The sequence below is a fragment of the Sturnira hondurensis genome, unplaced genomic scaffold (genome assembly GCF_014824575.4).
Source record: "Sturnira hondurensis isolate 20B ecotype Veracruz unplaced genomic scaffold, ASM1482457v3 Scaffold0004322, whole genome shotgun sequence".
NCBI lineage: Eukaryota > Metazoa > Chordata > Mammalia > Chiroptera > Phyllostomidae > Sturnira > Sturnira hondurensis.
In genome coordinates, this window is record NW_028076953.1 from 3,706,585 (window position 1) to 3,724,126 (window position 17,542).

The 17,542-nt window shown below is 33.7% G+C and overlaps 1 protein-coding gene across 3 annotated transcripts in view; it reads left to right on the top strand.

Moving 5' to 3' along the window:
- Window positions 1-17,542, top strand: part of CCDC18 (coiled-coil domain containing 18) — a 109,479-nt gene that overhangs the window by 23,608 nt on the left and 68,329 nt on the right. For 2 of the 3 annotated variants that reach the window (XM_037045507.1, XM_037045509.1), the window contains 9 exons: window positions 1,014-1,135; window positions 2,049-2,340; window positions 4,551-4,675; window positions 5,553-5,713; window positions 7,736-7,959; window positions 10,097-10,207; window positions 10,698-10,829; window positions 15,050-15,184; window positions 15,599-15,676. In XM_037045507.1, the coding sequence (XP_036901402.1) occupies window positions 1,014-1,135; window positions 2,049-2,340; window positions 4,551-4,675; window positions 5,553-5,713; window positions 7,736-7,959; window positions 10,097-10,207; window positions 10,698-10,829; window positions 15,050-15,184; window positions 15,599-15,676 (1,380 nt within the window). The remainder of the gene's footprint in view (window positions 1-1,013; window positions 1,136-2,048; window positions 2,341-4,550; window positions 4,676-5,552; window positions 5,714-7,735; window positions 7,960-10,096; window positions 10,208-10,697; window positions 10,830-15,049; window positions 15,185-15,598; window positions 15,677-17,542) is intronic. The other variant, XM_037045508.1, reaches the window with a different exon arrangement.

Genomic DNA, 17,542 nt, shown 5'->3' on the forward strand with positions numbered 1-17,542 from the left:
AGGGGCTCACTTCTGCCTCTGAAAGTGAAGGTTCCTAAACAGATTTTTCATAGTAATATAGTGGCTCTATTACATTAGTTTACTTTCTTCAAATAATACCACATGAGAATAAAATCTGTTTGGAGGAAGGCCACATATTGTATATTCATGAGCTCAGAAGAGTGGTCTGGTGAACATATACCAATATGAGAGACTTCCATCTTGAGATAATAATTGAAACAGACGAAGTTAATGATTCTGATTAAAGAAAGGTAGAATGGTAAAACAAATATTATTACTAAAATTTAAGAAATCAAGATTCTATTTGATTCCAGAATCTTTAGTGGAAATTAATATTACTGTTTTGAAAGCTGTGGAGAAGTGCCCTGTGGGAATGAAATATCATAGAAGGGATTTTTAATAAGATAATCTGTAGGGGGAGTGAGAATAATTTATGGGGGGTATCCTCGAGGAGAGGGAGAACTTTATAGAGGAAAGAGAGGGAAATATAAGAGAAGAGTTTTTCATACCTCTCCTTAGGATTATCAATTTCGCACTGTTCCGCAGAGCCCTTTAGTTGGGTAGAGGTAGCGAAGTGAGGCAGATCTGCCCAGTCTTCTCCTCCCACTGTTCTGTCCTGGGTGCTTGGCTTTTGTTTTAAATTTTGGACTGTGATTTCACTGGCAGCATTTTGTGGCTAAAATGTCAAAAATTACTTCTCTGGAACATTTGTACAGGTTAGCCTTTAGTAACTTCATAGAGTCCCTGCATGAGTTGCTTACCTTGTCCATGTGAGGTCAGAACCCTATTTGCTAGTGCTGCTGTGTCATAGGCTCTTAAGCATTTCTGAATAGATAGTAGAATCCCACTCTGCCCAGGAAGTTCACTTTGCTCCCTTTACTTTAAGGTTGGGGACTTAAATGGGTGGAGTACCTATTTCACTCTTCTGCTAATTTCTAAAATCACTTCTTTTTAGTTTGAAAAACCTAAAAGCTATGAAAATATTAGTGTGCCCACTTAAATTATTGTTTTAGGTTCAAGCTGAAGAAGAATTATTAGAGAAAAATCTAATTAACTGTGAAAAAGAAAATAAAAGACTACAGGAAAAGTGTGGTCTGTATAAAAGTGACCTTGAAATTCTGAAAGAGAAAATAAGGTACAGTATCCTATTGTAGAAAAAGGATTTTGGGGTGGAAACAAAGAAAAAACACTGAAACATTTCCTAATGGAGTGTTTGTATATTGTAATTATGGCCTTAAATTATGTAGAAAGATAGGCTTCATAACAATTTTTCTGGGTATAATAAAGTTAGAATTTTAAATGAGTGAGGTGTATGTTGATGTTAATATCTTTGTAAATGTAATGTAATCAACATTTTTGCTTTGCATTTGTTAGGGGAAAATTAACACCAACGTAATATTCGTATAGTGTGACCACATTAGCTAGTTAGTAAAATATGTATTCTTCCAATTATGAAGAATCACCTAGTTCAACCTTCTCACCTTCAGACCTTAAAAATGTAAGAAAGGGAACTGATGAAATACAAATAATAGTTCTAAAGATTGGGTTGTTCTAATGTTTAACATGTTTTTATAGGTATATATATTTGAAAATATTAATGCCTAGTAATCTGCTAATGGCTGATTAGACTTTACCTTTTAGAGTTGTGTCTGGTACTTCACAATTTTTCTTTATATGATCAAAAACCTTCTTGATGTTGCAAAATGTTGTGTCAGGACTTTGGAGTTAGATCTCCTGTTTTAAAAAAGGAACAGAAATGCTTCTAAGATAGTGAGGTAATCCTGCCCAAATACTTATTGTGAAACACTAGGCAAATTTCATAAGCTCTCCCATGCTTTCTGTGCCTCATTTTTTTCATCTATAAAGAGGGAGTTGCTAGCTACCTAAAGTTGTGTGTGCCTGGCACAGAGAAAGTAGGCACATGGCAAATATGAGCAGGTATTATTATTTCAGAATTAAACTTTAAAATGTTTTACAAGTGAGATTAACTAAATATGATTATTGCAAATGAGTACATATTTTCACTTTTGTGCTTTTTTTCTTCATAGGCAGTTAAAAGAAGAGAATAACAATGGAAAAGAAAAATTAAGAATCATGGCGGTGAAAAATTCAGAAGTCATGGCACAACTAACTGAATCTAGACAAATTATTTTGAAGCTAGAGAGTGATTTAGAGGACAAGGACAAAATACTTCGAGAAAATTTTTCTCTAATGAATGAAAACCGAGAATTAAAGGTTCGTATTGCAACACAGAATGAGCGACTGGATGTATGTCAGCAAGAAATAGAAAGTTCAAGGGTGGAACTAAGACGTTTGGATAAAATTATGTCCCAGTTACCAGTAAGTATGTGTGAAAAGGAAAGTGTTACTGACATGCTTTATAAGAGACCATCGTTTTGTGGTTGTTTTACCCTTTTTTCTTACATCTTTGTACTTTCAGTCATCAATTTCTTTTCTAATTCTATCTAATCCCTCTGCTTTTTTGTGTGCTTAACTTTCTGGTGTTTCAACCTTTCTCAGTCTCTCAGATGTTATATATAAGAATGGCACACAATTAAAAAAAAACAGCCGTATTGAAGTAACATCTATGTACCACAAAATTTACCCATTTTAAGTGTACTGTTCAATGATTTTTAGTAAATTTACAAGTTTTAGAACAGTGACCACAATCCAGTTATCAAACATTTGTTTCATCCCCAGATGAAACAATTATAAATGTGTCCATTTATAATTAGTTTCTGTACCCACCTTCGCTGTGAGGGAACCATTAATCTACTTTCTGCATCTAGACATTTGTCTTTATTTGACATTGCACATAAATTAAATTCTACAGTATATGCTATTTTGCATCTTGTCATTCACATTCTTAATGCTTTTGAGTATTGTTCTTTGTGACATATATCAGTTTATTTCATTTCTTTTATTGTTGGCTTTTTCATTGTGTAGATATACCACATTTTATTTATTCACTAATAGATGGACATTTGAATTGTTTCTACTTTTGGATTATTATGAATAACACTGCAATGAACATTTGCATATAAGTCTTTGTGTGGATGTGCTTTCATTTCTCTTGAGTTGAAATAGACTTGCTGGGTCATACAGGAATTTTGTGCCAAAATGTTTTTCAGTGTGGCTGCCCAATTTTACATCCTTACCAACAATACACATCTGTTTCTCCACATCGTTGCCAACATTTGTTATTGTCTTTTTGATTTTGTCCATCTTGGTGTATATGAAGTGGTATCACATTGTGGTTTTAATTTGTATTTCCTTAATTACTAATAATGTTGAGCAACTTTTCACACACTTATGGTAAAGAACATTAAAATGTTTTTAGGTGTAGCTAGCCACTTTTTCTCTTTGAGTTATATGCATATATGATCATATTTATAAGTGAGATTAGGAAGGAGGTAATTATACCTGCATCAGAAATTTGTTTCCGATAGGTGTAAAATAAAGGTGAGATCAAGAGAAAGCAACAGATAAATGTGTTGTGATTGGTTTTACATATGTATGGATTACCAATTTTAAACTGTTATGGGATTATAAATCTGAGAGGGACCTTAGAAATCATTTGACTCAATACCATCGTTTTATTGGTGAAGAAATGTAGACCCAAGGAAGTGAATAACTTGTAGCAGAATTAAACTGGTGATTCTTGGTTCCAGCCCTTTGCTATATCTACTTTTCTAGGATGCTGATTATTGATTATTTGCTTATATTTTTAATGCACAGATTTGCATTTGAATTTGATAGTAATCACATGCAGATAGCATTCATTTTAAATTGATGTTTTCATTTTACTCAGTATCAAGAATTACTTGATATGTGATTCTGAAGGTGGTGTGGTCATATATGCTTGATCCTATGTTTCATGCAGTGCTAAGAATAACATGGTTTGGAAATGTGAGTTTTTTTCATTTCTAGAGAGTGTGCTTTGGTTATAGTTTGAAGATAGTGGTCATTATATTTAAACCATATCTTAAGTGCTTCCTTGCCCCTTTTAACAACTAATTTAAAAATTCTGTATTATTCAAGCACAGAGACCAATGTAGCATAGAATTTGCTAAGTCTGGATAACATTTTGTGATATCTACTTCAGAATATTTTAGGATAAAATTTTACGAGTAAGTGAAGCCTCTTTATATACCTATCAGATCCAGTTTTCTCCCTCTCTCTTCAGAGGTAGTGACTCTTCTGAAATTATGTGTACACTTCTTTTCCATATTTGAAATATTGCCAATACATATACATTTAGAAAACATATATATAATTTAGTGCATTTTTAAAAGTAATACTTGTGCCATTGTTATTTTTCGCCGAGTTTTATGTTATGTGTTGTCTCCCTAATGATTTAAGTAATGCAGGTTTACTTAACTATTGTAGTTTTCCCATTATCTTACTATTTCATAATATATTTATGCAGTCTCTTATTGATGGACATTTAGGTTGTTTGTATTAAATTCAAACAATTTTTCAGACTTGGAGTTTTAAATAAAAAAATGCATCCTAAATATTATAAATTATGTTTGCTTTTAAACTTACAGTTAAAAAGAAACATGTTTGGTTATAAATCATCTCTTTCTAAGCATCAGATGAGTAGTTTGCCAAACAAGGAAGACAATTACATTGGCTGTTGTGAGGCAAATAAAATGATGATTTCGGAATTAAGGTATGGTTTTCAGGTTCTGAAGTTGTAGCAAATACAGTGTTTTAAAAATTTGGTAATTAAAGTAAGATCTTTAATTAAATATTAAAAACTATATAAAAATCTAGAGAGTATTTTAACAAATATCTGTGTTTTCACAACTAAGAATCGATTCTTAATGTTTTGTGATATTTGTTTCAAATCTGTTTCTTTAAATAAAAAGTAAAACATTACAGAATAGATGATGTATGTTGATTCTTACCACTAGTCCTATTCTTCTCCTTAGTGTCCACCACCCTGAACTGGATACATATTCTTCAATTCATTTGTATATGTTTGTACTCACAAAATTCTATATGTTTGTACTCATATCCTATATGTTCATATTGTCTGTAAGTTTGTTTTGTCACTCAGCATCATTTTAAAATTCATGTTAAAGTAAGTAGAGTGATTGATTAACATATGGATTAGTGTGGTTAGTTTAGTTTTTATAGATATATGAGTATATCCTAGAACTTTGTCACAGTTTGTTTCTTTGTTAGTTTAATTTTCATAACTGTGTAAGAGTCTATCCTATAACTATGTCACAATTTATCTATTCCTTTATTGATTTTTATCGTGTTTCTCTTTTCCATCTGTTATAAACAGTGCTGTAAAATACATATTTTACATGTTAACTACAATATTGGCAGGTTTCTCTAGTGTATATTCCTAAAAGTCAAAATCTGGGTAATGGGGTGTGTACGTTTTTAATTTTACTAGGTTATTACCAAATTTTTAAAGTAGCCGAACCAGTGTACAGTCCAATCAATGACATAAAAGAGTTTGCATATCCTACCCAATAGTTGAATTTTAAATTTTTTACCACTTTATATTTTTTTACTTCTTTTCTCTGTGCTAGGATTAAGCTTGCAATAAAAGAGGCGGAAATTCAAAAGCTTCAGGCAAATCTGACTGCAAATCAGTTATCTCAGAGTCTTATTTCTCATAATGACAACAAAGAAAGTGGCAAATTAAACAGTTTAGAAACAGAACCCGTGAAACTAAAAGGTAGTCACGTAGGTGAGTATATTTTCTTGAATTTTTAAAATAAATTGTGATGAGAGTTCTTCAAGATAGTTTTTTAAAAAAAATAAATGGATGACCAGCTGTTCGTTTTCTGTTATCAAACAGGTTAATTACAAGTTATGGGTTGATGAGTCAGTGAAAATTATTTCAAAATTCTTTTTTAAAAATATATTTTATTGATTATGTCATTACAGCTGTCCCATTTCCTCCTCCTTCGTTCCCCTCCACCCTGCACATCCCCTCCTCCCCATTCCCCCCCTTTAGTTTATGTCTATGTGTCACAAGTTCTTTAGATTCTGTATTTCCCCTACTGTTCTTGCCCTCCCCCCTGTCTATTTTCTACCTACTGTCTATGCTACTTATTCTCTGTACCTTCTCCCCTTCCTCCTCCTCCCACTCCCCTGTTGCTAACCCTCCATGTGTTCTTCATTTCTATGGTTCTGCTCCTGATCTAGCTGTCCTCTTAGTTTGCTTTTGATTTAGGTGTGGTTGTTAATAACTGTGAGTTTGCTGTCCTTTCACTGTTCATCCTTTTTATCTTCTTTTTCATAGGTAAGTCCCTTTAACTTTTCATATAATAAGGGCTTGGTGATGATGAACTCCTTGAATTGGATCTTATCTGAGAAGCACTTTATCTGTCNAATGTTTAAAGATGTCCTGGAGGTTCCTAAGCCTCTCCTCATTTTTTGAATTCTTGTTTCTTCATTCTTTTCTGGTTGGATGTTTTGTTCTTCCTTCTGGTCCACTCCCTGGATTTGAGTCCCAGTTTCCTTTCCACCACTATTGGTTTCCTGTGCATTTCCCTTCATTTCAATTAGTTTAGCCTTCATATGTTCCTCTAATTTGTGACTAAAATCAACCAGTTCTGTGAGCATCCTGATCACCAATGTTTTGAACTATGCATCTGATAGGTTGGCTATCTCTTTGTCAGTTAGAAGTATTGGCTCTGGGGCTTTGAGCTGTTCTTCCTGAGCCATAATGTTTTGGTCTGTTGGCACCTGTTACATATGAGGGGTGGAGCCTTAGGTGTTCACCAGGGCAGGGCTACCCAGTCACTGGGTTGTGACGCTATATGTGGGTGTGGGGTCAGAGAGGAGCAATGGCGTTTGTTCAGCTCTCTCTCAGATTTTGGTCCCCTCTGCTGCTTCCTGCAAGCAAATTGGGCCCTTCTGGTGCTGGTTCCTGGGTGTGTGGGCTTGTGCACCCTCCAGGACCCTGTGGGTCTCACCACTGAACTCTCCTGTGAGCCTGGGAGCCTCTCCCGGCACCTTGACCCCCAAAAGTTTTACCAGTTGGTACTTTTAGGCTTTAATTCCAGTCGCTGGGGCCCTGGTTTGTGCGGTCTGTCTCACTGCTCACTCCTTCGCCTGGTTTATCTGAGTGTGAATGTGTGACCACATCAGCCAGCCACCTTGCACCCTCACTGGGTCTACCCGTTGCCACCTTACGCCTGGGATCTGCCAACTGCAGCCTTCATGCCTGGTTCCGTCCAGCAGCTTTTTCGTGCTGTGACCCCTCTCTGCCAGCAACTGACTCCACCCCTCTTACTGATCTGGCTGAATGGTTTGTTGTTGTCAGACTTCCGTACAGTTCAATTTTCTCTCTGCTTTGGTTGCGTTTTTGTTACTAAATCTGCATTGTCTTTAAACTTGGTTGTGCGAGGAGGCACAGTGTTTCCACCTACACCTCCATCTTGGCCAGAAGTCTAAAATAGGGGATTTTTAAGGGTTGGGAAGGACTCTTTCTGTTACAAAGGAATAGTTTTTCTAGTTTGAAGGAATAGTCTAGAAAAGTGAGTGGTTCAGAAGAACTTATTCAACCTCTTTATATATTCAATGTAGAAAGGACCTTCCTTTCCATGTTCCTTCATTATACTTACCTTAATACATATCTCATTCTCTATTCCCTGTACTGTTCTTTAATTCAGAAACTAAACTTTATGATGAAGTCTGTTAACATTGTAATAGAATTTTTTCTTGAAGTTTATATAGAACAATTTTCCTTTATTTTTACTAGCAGAAAGTATAAAAGAGCAAAATCATTCTACTGTTAACAAGCAATACGAAAAAGAAAGGGAAAAACTTGCTTCTGGAATAGAAGAACTACGTACTAAGTTGATGCAAATAGAAGCTGAGAATTCTGATTTGAAAGTTAACATGGCCCACAGAACTAGTCAGTTTCAGCTGATTCAAGAAGAACTGCTAGAGAAAGCTGCAAACTCTAGCAAACTTGAAAGTGAAGTAAGCTTGAATTAACTGTGTATATGTACTAAATTTTCACACAACACAAAAGATGTTGTAGGGTTTTATTAAAAATGGTATGTTTAAGCCCAGTTTTACACATTAAAAAAATTTCTTTTAAGGTTTTTTTTAGAGAGGGGAGAAGGGAGGGAGAGAGGGAGAGAAACATCAATTAGTTGCCTCTAGTAGGCACCCAACCGGGGACCAAACCCACAATCCAGGCATGTACCCTCACCTGGAATCAAACCCCTGATCCTTGGTCTGCAGAACAAAGCCCAACCAACTGAGCCACACTGGTTAGGGTAGTTACAAATTTTTTTAAATTTATATTTGGAAACCTTTGCATTTTAACCGATTAGTTATAAGTAGGAAAATACACTGTAGGGTCCTAAAAGATCTAAATTTAGTGGAACTTAAACTGTGCCGTACTTTATTATTTCTTCAAATTTAATACAGATAATATACATATACAAGTAAAGTTATATGTATTATGCAATTGGAAGAAAAGCAGTGGTAATAGTATATTTCAAATTTTAGCCCACCTGAGAAGCCTGTTAAACATGCACATTTCAGGATTCTACCCTGGTAATTTTGATTCAGCAGATACCAAATAATGCTCAGGAATCTGCATTTTTAAACACTGCATGTGAATCTAGTACAGGTATGCTATAGATTACATTCTGAAAAGGGAATAATGTGTGTTTTGTTACTATCTGATCTTCGTTGCCACTGAAGACAGAGCAAGGTGCCTCATTAGATAATTGTGGACCCAGGTCACATGTGTGTGTTATACCTAGCCTTCAAAGCAGAGGCTCAGCTATCTAGGGGGACAATTTTAAATGCCTGAATTCTCATCTTGTTTTTATAGATATATGTGTTTCTTAATAGATATATGTGTTTCTTAATTGACTTCAGAGAGAGAGAAAGGGAGAGAGAGAGAAAAGTTGATTTTGCTGTTCTACTTACTTATGCCTTCATTGGTTGATTCTTTTTTTTTTTTTAGATTTTATTCATTTATTTTTAGAGGGGGAGGGAAGGAGAGAGCGAGAGAAATATCAATGTATGGTTGCCTGTCGTGTGTCCCCCGCTGGGAACTGGCCTGCAACCCAGGCATGTGCCCTGACTGGGGATTGAACCACGATCGTCTGGTTCACAGGCCCGCACTCAATCCACTGAGGTACACCAGCCAGGGCCATTGGTTGATTCTTATATGTGCCCTGACCTGGGTTGAACCCCGACATTGGCTTATTGGGATGAGGCTCTAACCAGTTGAGTAACCTTAAAGTTTATAGCTAAGGAAAACACCTGTTGCACAGGAGCTTACTTAAGTAATGGAATAGAAGCTAACCATGTTTTGCTGTGTATAATATGCTTGCCGGGTATAATGCACACCCATGTTTTTGTGTGCATTATTCACAGGATTATTATATCTATTATTATACCCATGGTATGTAATCTTTATACCCATGTATAATGCACACCTTCATTTTTCCCTCAAAAATTTGGACAAAAAAGTATACAATATACATGGCAAAATATACCAGTCAGTGTATATAATTACAGTGTTAGCTTACATAGAAAATTATCAAGTGCTGAAATTAATAACCTTTAAGAAAAATATGAAATTAGCCCTGATCAGCATGGCTCAGTTGTTTGGGTGTCATCCTGCGAACTGAAAGGTCTCCCATTTGATTCCTGGTCAGCATGCTTGGGTTGCAGGTTTGGTCCCTGGTCAGGGCACCTATGAGAGTCAACTGATCGGTTTCTCTTCCTCTCTTAAAAATAGCAGGGGAAAAGTAAATTAAAAAATTTAAAATTACAAAATGAGCACATCTTGTTGAAAACACAGAAAGGGAGAATGAAGAAATAAATCACTGATAATTCTAGTACCAGAAATAACTATTGTTAACATTTTATTATATTAATTTTAGTTTTTAATGGCCACTTTTAAGAATTGGGTTAGGGTGCAATCCTTTTTGGACAAGGAGTCAGAATTAAATTACTTATGTATTACATGGATGGAACAAGCTGTGTCATATCACTGGTCAGTCCTCCACTATTTGTTTTTATTCTAAATTGTCACTTTTTTAAAGCAATTTTTAAAAATAATTTTTTATTTATTTCTATTTGTTTTCAGATGACAAACAAATGTTCTCAAATTTTAACTCTAGAGAAACAACTCGAGGAAAAAATAATTGCTTATTCCTCTATTGCTGCAAAAAATGCGGAACTCGAACAGGAGCTTATGGTAAAAATGACCCTATCCCTTTTTTTTTTCACTGCAAATTTACCATGACTTTAAGGCTTAATTTGTGATAGCCTGTTTGTCTTAGTATCATTATTATAAAATGTACCATATAGGAAAGTATAAATTCTACTAAACTTTTCTTATTTCCTTTTTGTTGATCTGTGTGTTTTAGGTTAATAAGCTTATATGCAACTGTTACCTATTTTTTCTTTTTTTACATTTTCTCATTTTTATCCCAGTAGAGTTGAAGGAAATAGTAGTAGTTCTTTTACATTGTCAGTATTTTAAAATAGTGTAATTTTCTCATTTTGATATAATTTTTAAAATGACCATTTTATCTTTTTCAATAAATATTTAAATATTTTTGAAGTTCAGCATATTAAGTACTATGGATTTTTTTAAAAGTATAGATTATCACTAATGCTTTACTAATGTACTTTTATCTAAAACTAGCTTTTGGTTATCTTCTTAATTGTTTTTGTATTTCTAGGAAAAGAATGAAAAGATAAGAAGTCTAGAAACCAATATCAATACAGAGCATGAGAAAATTTGTTTAGCTTTTGAAAAGGCAAAGAAAATTCATCTTGAACAGCATAAAGAAATGGAGAAGCAGATTGAAAGAGTAAGATATTAACATTTTTACCAGTAGATATGATGTATAGTTAGAATATAGATGCTAAAAATTACCTTAAACATTACTAGCCCAGCTTTCTTTTTTTTAATATATGAGGAAATAAAGACAGAAAAATTATTGGCAAGTGTTATAATTAGAATCCCATTACTCTGGGTCATATTATAATGCTTTCTTATATAGTACTTCTGTTTCAGTTTTAATCATCATTTTTTGAAATTATCAAAGTAAGAGTGATTCTGTAGACTTTTCCACTAGAGATATAAGTTGTTTCAAGATTAGTTGAGAATAGAAGCACTCTTAAGTCTGAGTGAAAAGTAGATATCCAAAACAAAAGTAAAGAAAAAGGTGTGAGACCAAGAACTCAGCACTTAGTAAAAAATTGATCATGTGTATATGCATAATGGCAGAATGGAGCTAATGAGGGAAAACTATATGAGCTTGAAATATAGAGCAATAGACACTATTAAGTCTGAGCAACAGAGAGAAGAAAAGATTTGGAAGAAAATGAACAGAGCCTCAGAGACACATGGGACAGTATCATAAAGTCTAACATTCATGTTCTCAGAGTCCCAGAGAAGAGAATAAGGTTGGTGCAAAAAAATATTTGAAGGAATAATGACAGTAAACTTCACAGTTTTATTGAAGGAAATAAATTTACAAATTCAACAAGCTCAGTGGGGTTAAGTCAAAACAACTTTCCAATATACCAAAGTTCTTGCTGAAAACCCAAACAAAAATGTCATAAAAGCATCCAGAAATAAATAACACATTGCATTTAGAGGAACAAAGATGAAAAGTACTGTAGAATTCTTACCAAAAACAACTGAAGGTTAGAAGACAGACAGAAAACTTTTTCTTTTCTAGTGGTGAAAGAGAAAACCATTAACCTACAATTCTATATCCAATAAAAATATTCTTTCCCTGGCTGGTTAGCTCAGTGGGTTAAGCGCAGGCCTGTGAACCAAAGGGTCACGGTTCAATTCCCAGTCAGGGCACATGCCTGGGTTGCAGGCCAGTTCCCAGCAGGGGAACACGAGGGGCAACCGTACATTGATATTTCTCTCCTTCTCTCCTTCTCTTCCCCTCTAAAGTTAAATAAATTAAAAAATTTTTTTAAAAAGAAAGAAACAAACACAAATATTCTTTAGGAAATATGAAAACATTCTTAAATGGAGAACAGTTTAGAAAATTTGTCACCAGGTGACTTATTCTAAAATAAGATTCTTCAGGCAAAAAGAAATAATATCAGAAGGAAACTTGGAATCTGAGGAGTGAAGAGCAACAAAAACAGTAACTATATAGTGAACTATTTTTCTTAAGGTTGTATGACAGTTGAAAGAAAAAATTATAACATTTAGCGAGCTTTTAATATATGTTGGTTTAATACATTGGAAACTACAGTATAAAAGAGGGAGGGTAAAGGGATCTCTGATTATATAAAGTTTCTGTTCTTCATTTCAAGTGGCAAAGTCTTAATTTTCAGTAAACTTTGAAAAATTAAATATGTATATTATAATCTCCAGAAAAAACACTAAAAATGATACAGATATAGTAAAAAGCCAATAGATGGAACGTAATTCTGAAGATACTCAGATATTTAAAAGAAAGCTGGGAATGAAAAATAGGAATGAAAAACAGGAGACAAAAGAGAAAATTAATAATAAAATTATATGTTTAAATTGAGTCATACCGAATACTCCTTTAGACTAACATATGCTAAATATACCAGATAAAGACCTGTGATTGTGAGATTGGATTAAAAATTAAGATTTAGTTATTTGTGCTGTTCAAGAAATCCATTGAACATAAAGATAGGTAGGTTGACTATAAATGGTTGGAAAAACATGTACCAGGCAAAGAAAAGGAAGCTGCAGAGGCTATGTAAAAATCAAAGTAGACGTCAGAAGAAAGAAATAAAGAGGAACATTACATAATGATAGAAGGCTCAATTTACCAAGAGTTTATAAGTCTTAAATGTGTAGGTACCTAACAATAGAATTTGAAAATACATGAAGTAAATGTGAAAAGGTCTGAAAGGAGAAAAAAATTAATCCATAATTATAGTTGCAAACATCAACGCTACTCTTTTATGTAATTAATAGAATAAAGAGACAAAAAAATCAAGGATATAGAACTCACCTGAACAACAGTGTCAGTCAACTTAGCCTAATTAACATTTATGGAATATTCCACCCAACAACAGAATATAAGGTCTGTCCAAAAGGTATCCAGCCATGTAATACGAAAAACAGACATTTATTGAAAAAGATACAAGATACTGGAAACATTGTACATGGGACAATGATGCCACCTCTGTCCCCTTCAAAGTAGGCACTTTGGGACCTCACACAGTATTCCAGTCACCTTCAGCTGCCCTGTCGGATTTTTTCTGAATCTTATCCATGGTCTGAAATGTCTTCCCTTTCAAAGATGATTTTAGTTTGGGGAAAAGCCAGAAGTTGTGGGGCGCCATCTCTGGCCTGCTGAGGGGCTGAGTCACCTGGGTGATATGACCTTTCCCCAAAACACTCTGCACGAGACGTGATGCATGAGTGGGCGCTTTGTTCGGATTAAGCTGCTGATCACCAGTTGCCCATAGCTGTGGCCTCCTGAATCATCTGAATAGTTTCTACAGAGGAATGTTCAAGCTTAATGCAAAATTTGAGGCAGACTCATTGCTCTACTTGCTCAGTCATTTCAATGCAATGGCCACACAGTACACATGCTCACTCAGTGGTGTCTGCTGCAACCACTGACTAGTACAGTGAAGCATCATTGTTCACGCATGTACATTCCAGTCCACTCTCCTTGGCTGCCAGGTTACATTGATGTCACACAAACCATTCTTGTTATATTAACAATGGTTGGACTTTTCCCATGCAGACATCATATGCATTCATCTCCAGTGCACCTGAAACATTCACCAAGGTATACTATACACCAGGTGAAAATAAACTTGATCTGGTGTAAAAATTAAGACCATACACAAAATGTTCTCTGACCACAGTGGAATTAAACTAGAAACCATTAAGATATCTAAAAAATCTCCAATATTTGAAGCTAAATAACACACTTCTAAATAATCCATGGATCAAAGAGTAAGTCTCAAGGGAAATTAGAACACTTTAAACTGAATGAAGATGAGAACATGACATAAAAATTTGTGGGATGCAGTAGTTCTGTGAAGCTTACAGCATTAAATGCATGTATTAAAAGAAAGTGAAGAAAATCAGTAATATAAACTTCCACCTTCAGATACAAGGAAAGGAAGAGCAAAATCAACCGAGAAGAAGCTGAAACATGGAAATAATAAAAGGCATATTTGAAATAACTGAAATTGAAAAGAGAATGTAAAGAAAAATCAGTGAAAACCAAAGCTGGTTCTTTGATAAGGTCAACAAATTTATAAACCTCTACTCAGTCTGACCAAGAAAAAAGGAGAGAAAACACAAATTCCCTGTATCAGGAATGATAAGGGTATATAGAATTACAGACCCTGAAGATATTAAAGGTTAATAAAGGAATACTACAAACAGTGCTGTGCATGTTAATTTGACAACTTCTATGAAATAAACTGATTCTTCAAAAGACACTAATCATACTTTGTAAGACAGATTTTCTGAGTAGTTCTACATGTATTTTAAAAATTGGATTTGTAGTTTAAAAGCTTTCAAAAAAAAATAAAGTTGCAGGCCCATATGCTTTCACTGATAAATTCTTAACAAACATTTAAGGAACTAGTAACACTCCTACACAATCTCTTCCAGAATAAAGAGGAAGGATTACTTCCCAACTCATTTGATGAAGCTAGCATTACAATGATATCAAATTAAGACATAGTATCAGAAAAGAAACATAGACTAACATATCTTATGAATGTTGAAGCAAAAATACTCAACAAAATTACATATTGTTCATGGATCTACAAATGTGTATTTAAAAGCACAAAAAACGTGTATAAGAATGAAACACACCACAGAATAATACAAGTCAGTTTCAGCATAGTATTGGTGAAGGAGTAAAGGAATAAAACGTGTGTATGTGATTTCATTTCTTATCTAAAAAGAGGAAAGCTAAAGAAAATTTGGCAAAATGCAAAAATATGTAATTTCAGTAGTAATTCAACTTGAGAGTATTATATCTCTGTATATTTAAATTTAAAATTTTAAAAATTTGAGGTAAAATTAATAAATCTCATTTTTGTTTAGCTTGAATCTCAACTAGAGAAAAAAGATGAACAATTTAAAGAGCAAGAAAAGACTATATCCATTTTGCAGCAAGACATAATGTGCAAACAACATCATCTTGAATCACTAGACAGACTCTTGACAGAAAGCAAAGGGGTAAACCATCTTTATAAAAATGCTGTTTAAGAGCTGATTGATAGCCCTGGCTGGTGGCTTGGCTGATTGGAGCATTGCGTGGTATACCAAAAGATCGTGGGTTCAATTCCTGATCGGGGCACATAACCTCGGTTTCGGATTTGATCCTCAGTCAGGGTGGGTGTGGGAGGCAACTGATGAGGAGAAACCTCACATCAGTGTTCTTTTTTTTCTCTCTCTCTCCCCCCACCCCCACTTTCTCTCTTTGAAACTAGTAAAAATATATCCTCAAGTATTTTAAAAAATGAGTAATAATTTTAGTTTATGTTTCTGTAACATACCTTTAATTCTATCAATTGTTTAATAGCACATCAGTAATGCTGAAATATTTATATGCATACTTACACTTTTGTTTCCTAATATGTGTGTTTTTAGGAAATGGAAAAGGAAAATCTGAAGAAAGATGAAGCTTTGAAAGCATTACAGAACCAAGTATCTGAAGAAACAATCAAGGTTAGGAGGCTAATACTTAAAAATTTTTTTTATATAAAAAAAAATTTTTGCAACAGATTTTTTTTCCTGTAGCTTTTTTGCTTTTCCCTATAAATTGTAAAAATTGTTTATGTAGAAATCAATTAAGAGATAAACATTTTACCTAAATCAGTGGACTTAGTTTCTGTGTTTTCTTCAATGTGATCTTAATTATTTGATAGTTAATAATTTAGTTTGTATAATAGCTAACCTCTTTTTTGGCCTTTGTATTATCTGACCTGTTTTTTTTTTCAACATTAGCTAATTACCAACATTACTAGTAAAGAACAGAGAAAGTGAAGGAAGATGAAACTACGTGCAGTCCACTTTTGTTTCTTTTAATCTGTTCTAAGATTAATTAGGGGATATACAGTTTTGTGGCTAATATATCTTTATACTTAAAAGCATGGAATTTGGAGCTGAATTAACTTGGGTTGCAGTTCTTGCTTCAGTGTGTTTACTAACTGATTATAACCTTGTCTGGTTATGTATGCCCTCTGAACTTTAATTTTTTATCTGTAAAATAAAGGTAATAGTGTGAGAATTAAATTAATGAGGTACATAAAATGTCTAGCATATACTAAGTTACTCAAAGTTTAATAAGTAGTTACTATGTATTAAATATTTTCTGATTTCCATTTTTAGTGTTAAAAATAGATCCAAGCATACTGCTACCTTTATTTTGTCATATATAGCTTGAATATAACAGATTTTTAAAAATCTATGTTGTTTAGTAATTTTTTCCTATTACCCTGTTTTTTAATTCATTTTGTGACCTTCTGTACCTTTGTAAACACAGTTGCAGGTTTATCCATAACTTTCCTATAATACTTTCCAAAACTTTTAACATTTTGTGCCATATCAATTTATTTCCTCATGTAAAATTAATCTCTAAGATCATTAACATTAAAAAATACTACTGTACAAAGGTTGTAGGCATGAAATAATTTTATTAAATAAAGTTCATATTGCCCCTTAACTCCTGTTTTTCTTTAAACTACCTAACACATCTAGCAACCACATGGTAAGTTATTTCTTCATGTTAATAACCAGATATGAAACAGGAAGGAAATCAGTGAAAGAATAAATTATGATGTTGGGTTTTATTCCCTTGGTACCTTTAATAATTTTGCTGTTATTGGAGAAAAAGTCAAAATAAGAAACAAAAATCTTATGACTCAAGCTATACTAAATGATTCTTAACATATAGGATATCTGTAGCAATAAAGTAGAAGTTTGAAATCTAGTTCTCTTTTCTTATGTCGTTACCACCTTTCCTGACTTCTGGCCATGTCCTTCTGCATGTTTCAGTTTGTTTACTTTGCATAAAAAAATACTATGAATTTTCTATCTGTAGGAGAGTTATAGGGATCAGTTTAAAATTATGTCACTTATAAAAGTATGATGTAGCTTTTGTTTTGGTTTTATTTACCACTCCAGATTCTTTTTCTCCCCCCAAAGAAAATTATAAGTGGAAAAACACAAACAGAAAAGAAAAGCTTAGGTGCTTTTGTTGAAGAAAAGGTAGCCTAGAACTCCCACCTGGTTGCCCCCAGACTGTGCCTCGAAGGAGGTTTTTGGTTCATAAGAGCAGTACAAATACTTATATTTGTAAGTGGTTTGTATAAAGTAATGGCATTCATTTTTATGAGATTCAGAGTAGTAGTTGGTTTTTCTATTAATATTTATTTATTTTGATGGATTATTAATTTTAATTAAATTCCTTCCAACAAAATTATTGAAAGAATAGTATGCAGAATATCTTTGTACCCCTCACCTAGATTCGCCTAGAGTTTGTTAAACTCTAGCTATACTCACTTCATCTCTCTCTGCACACACATGCACATG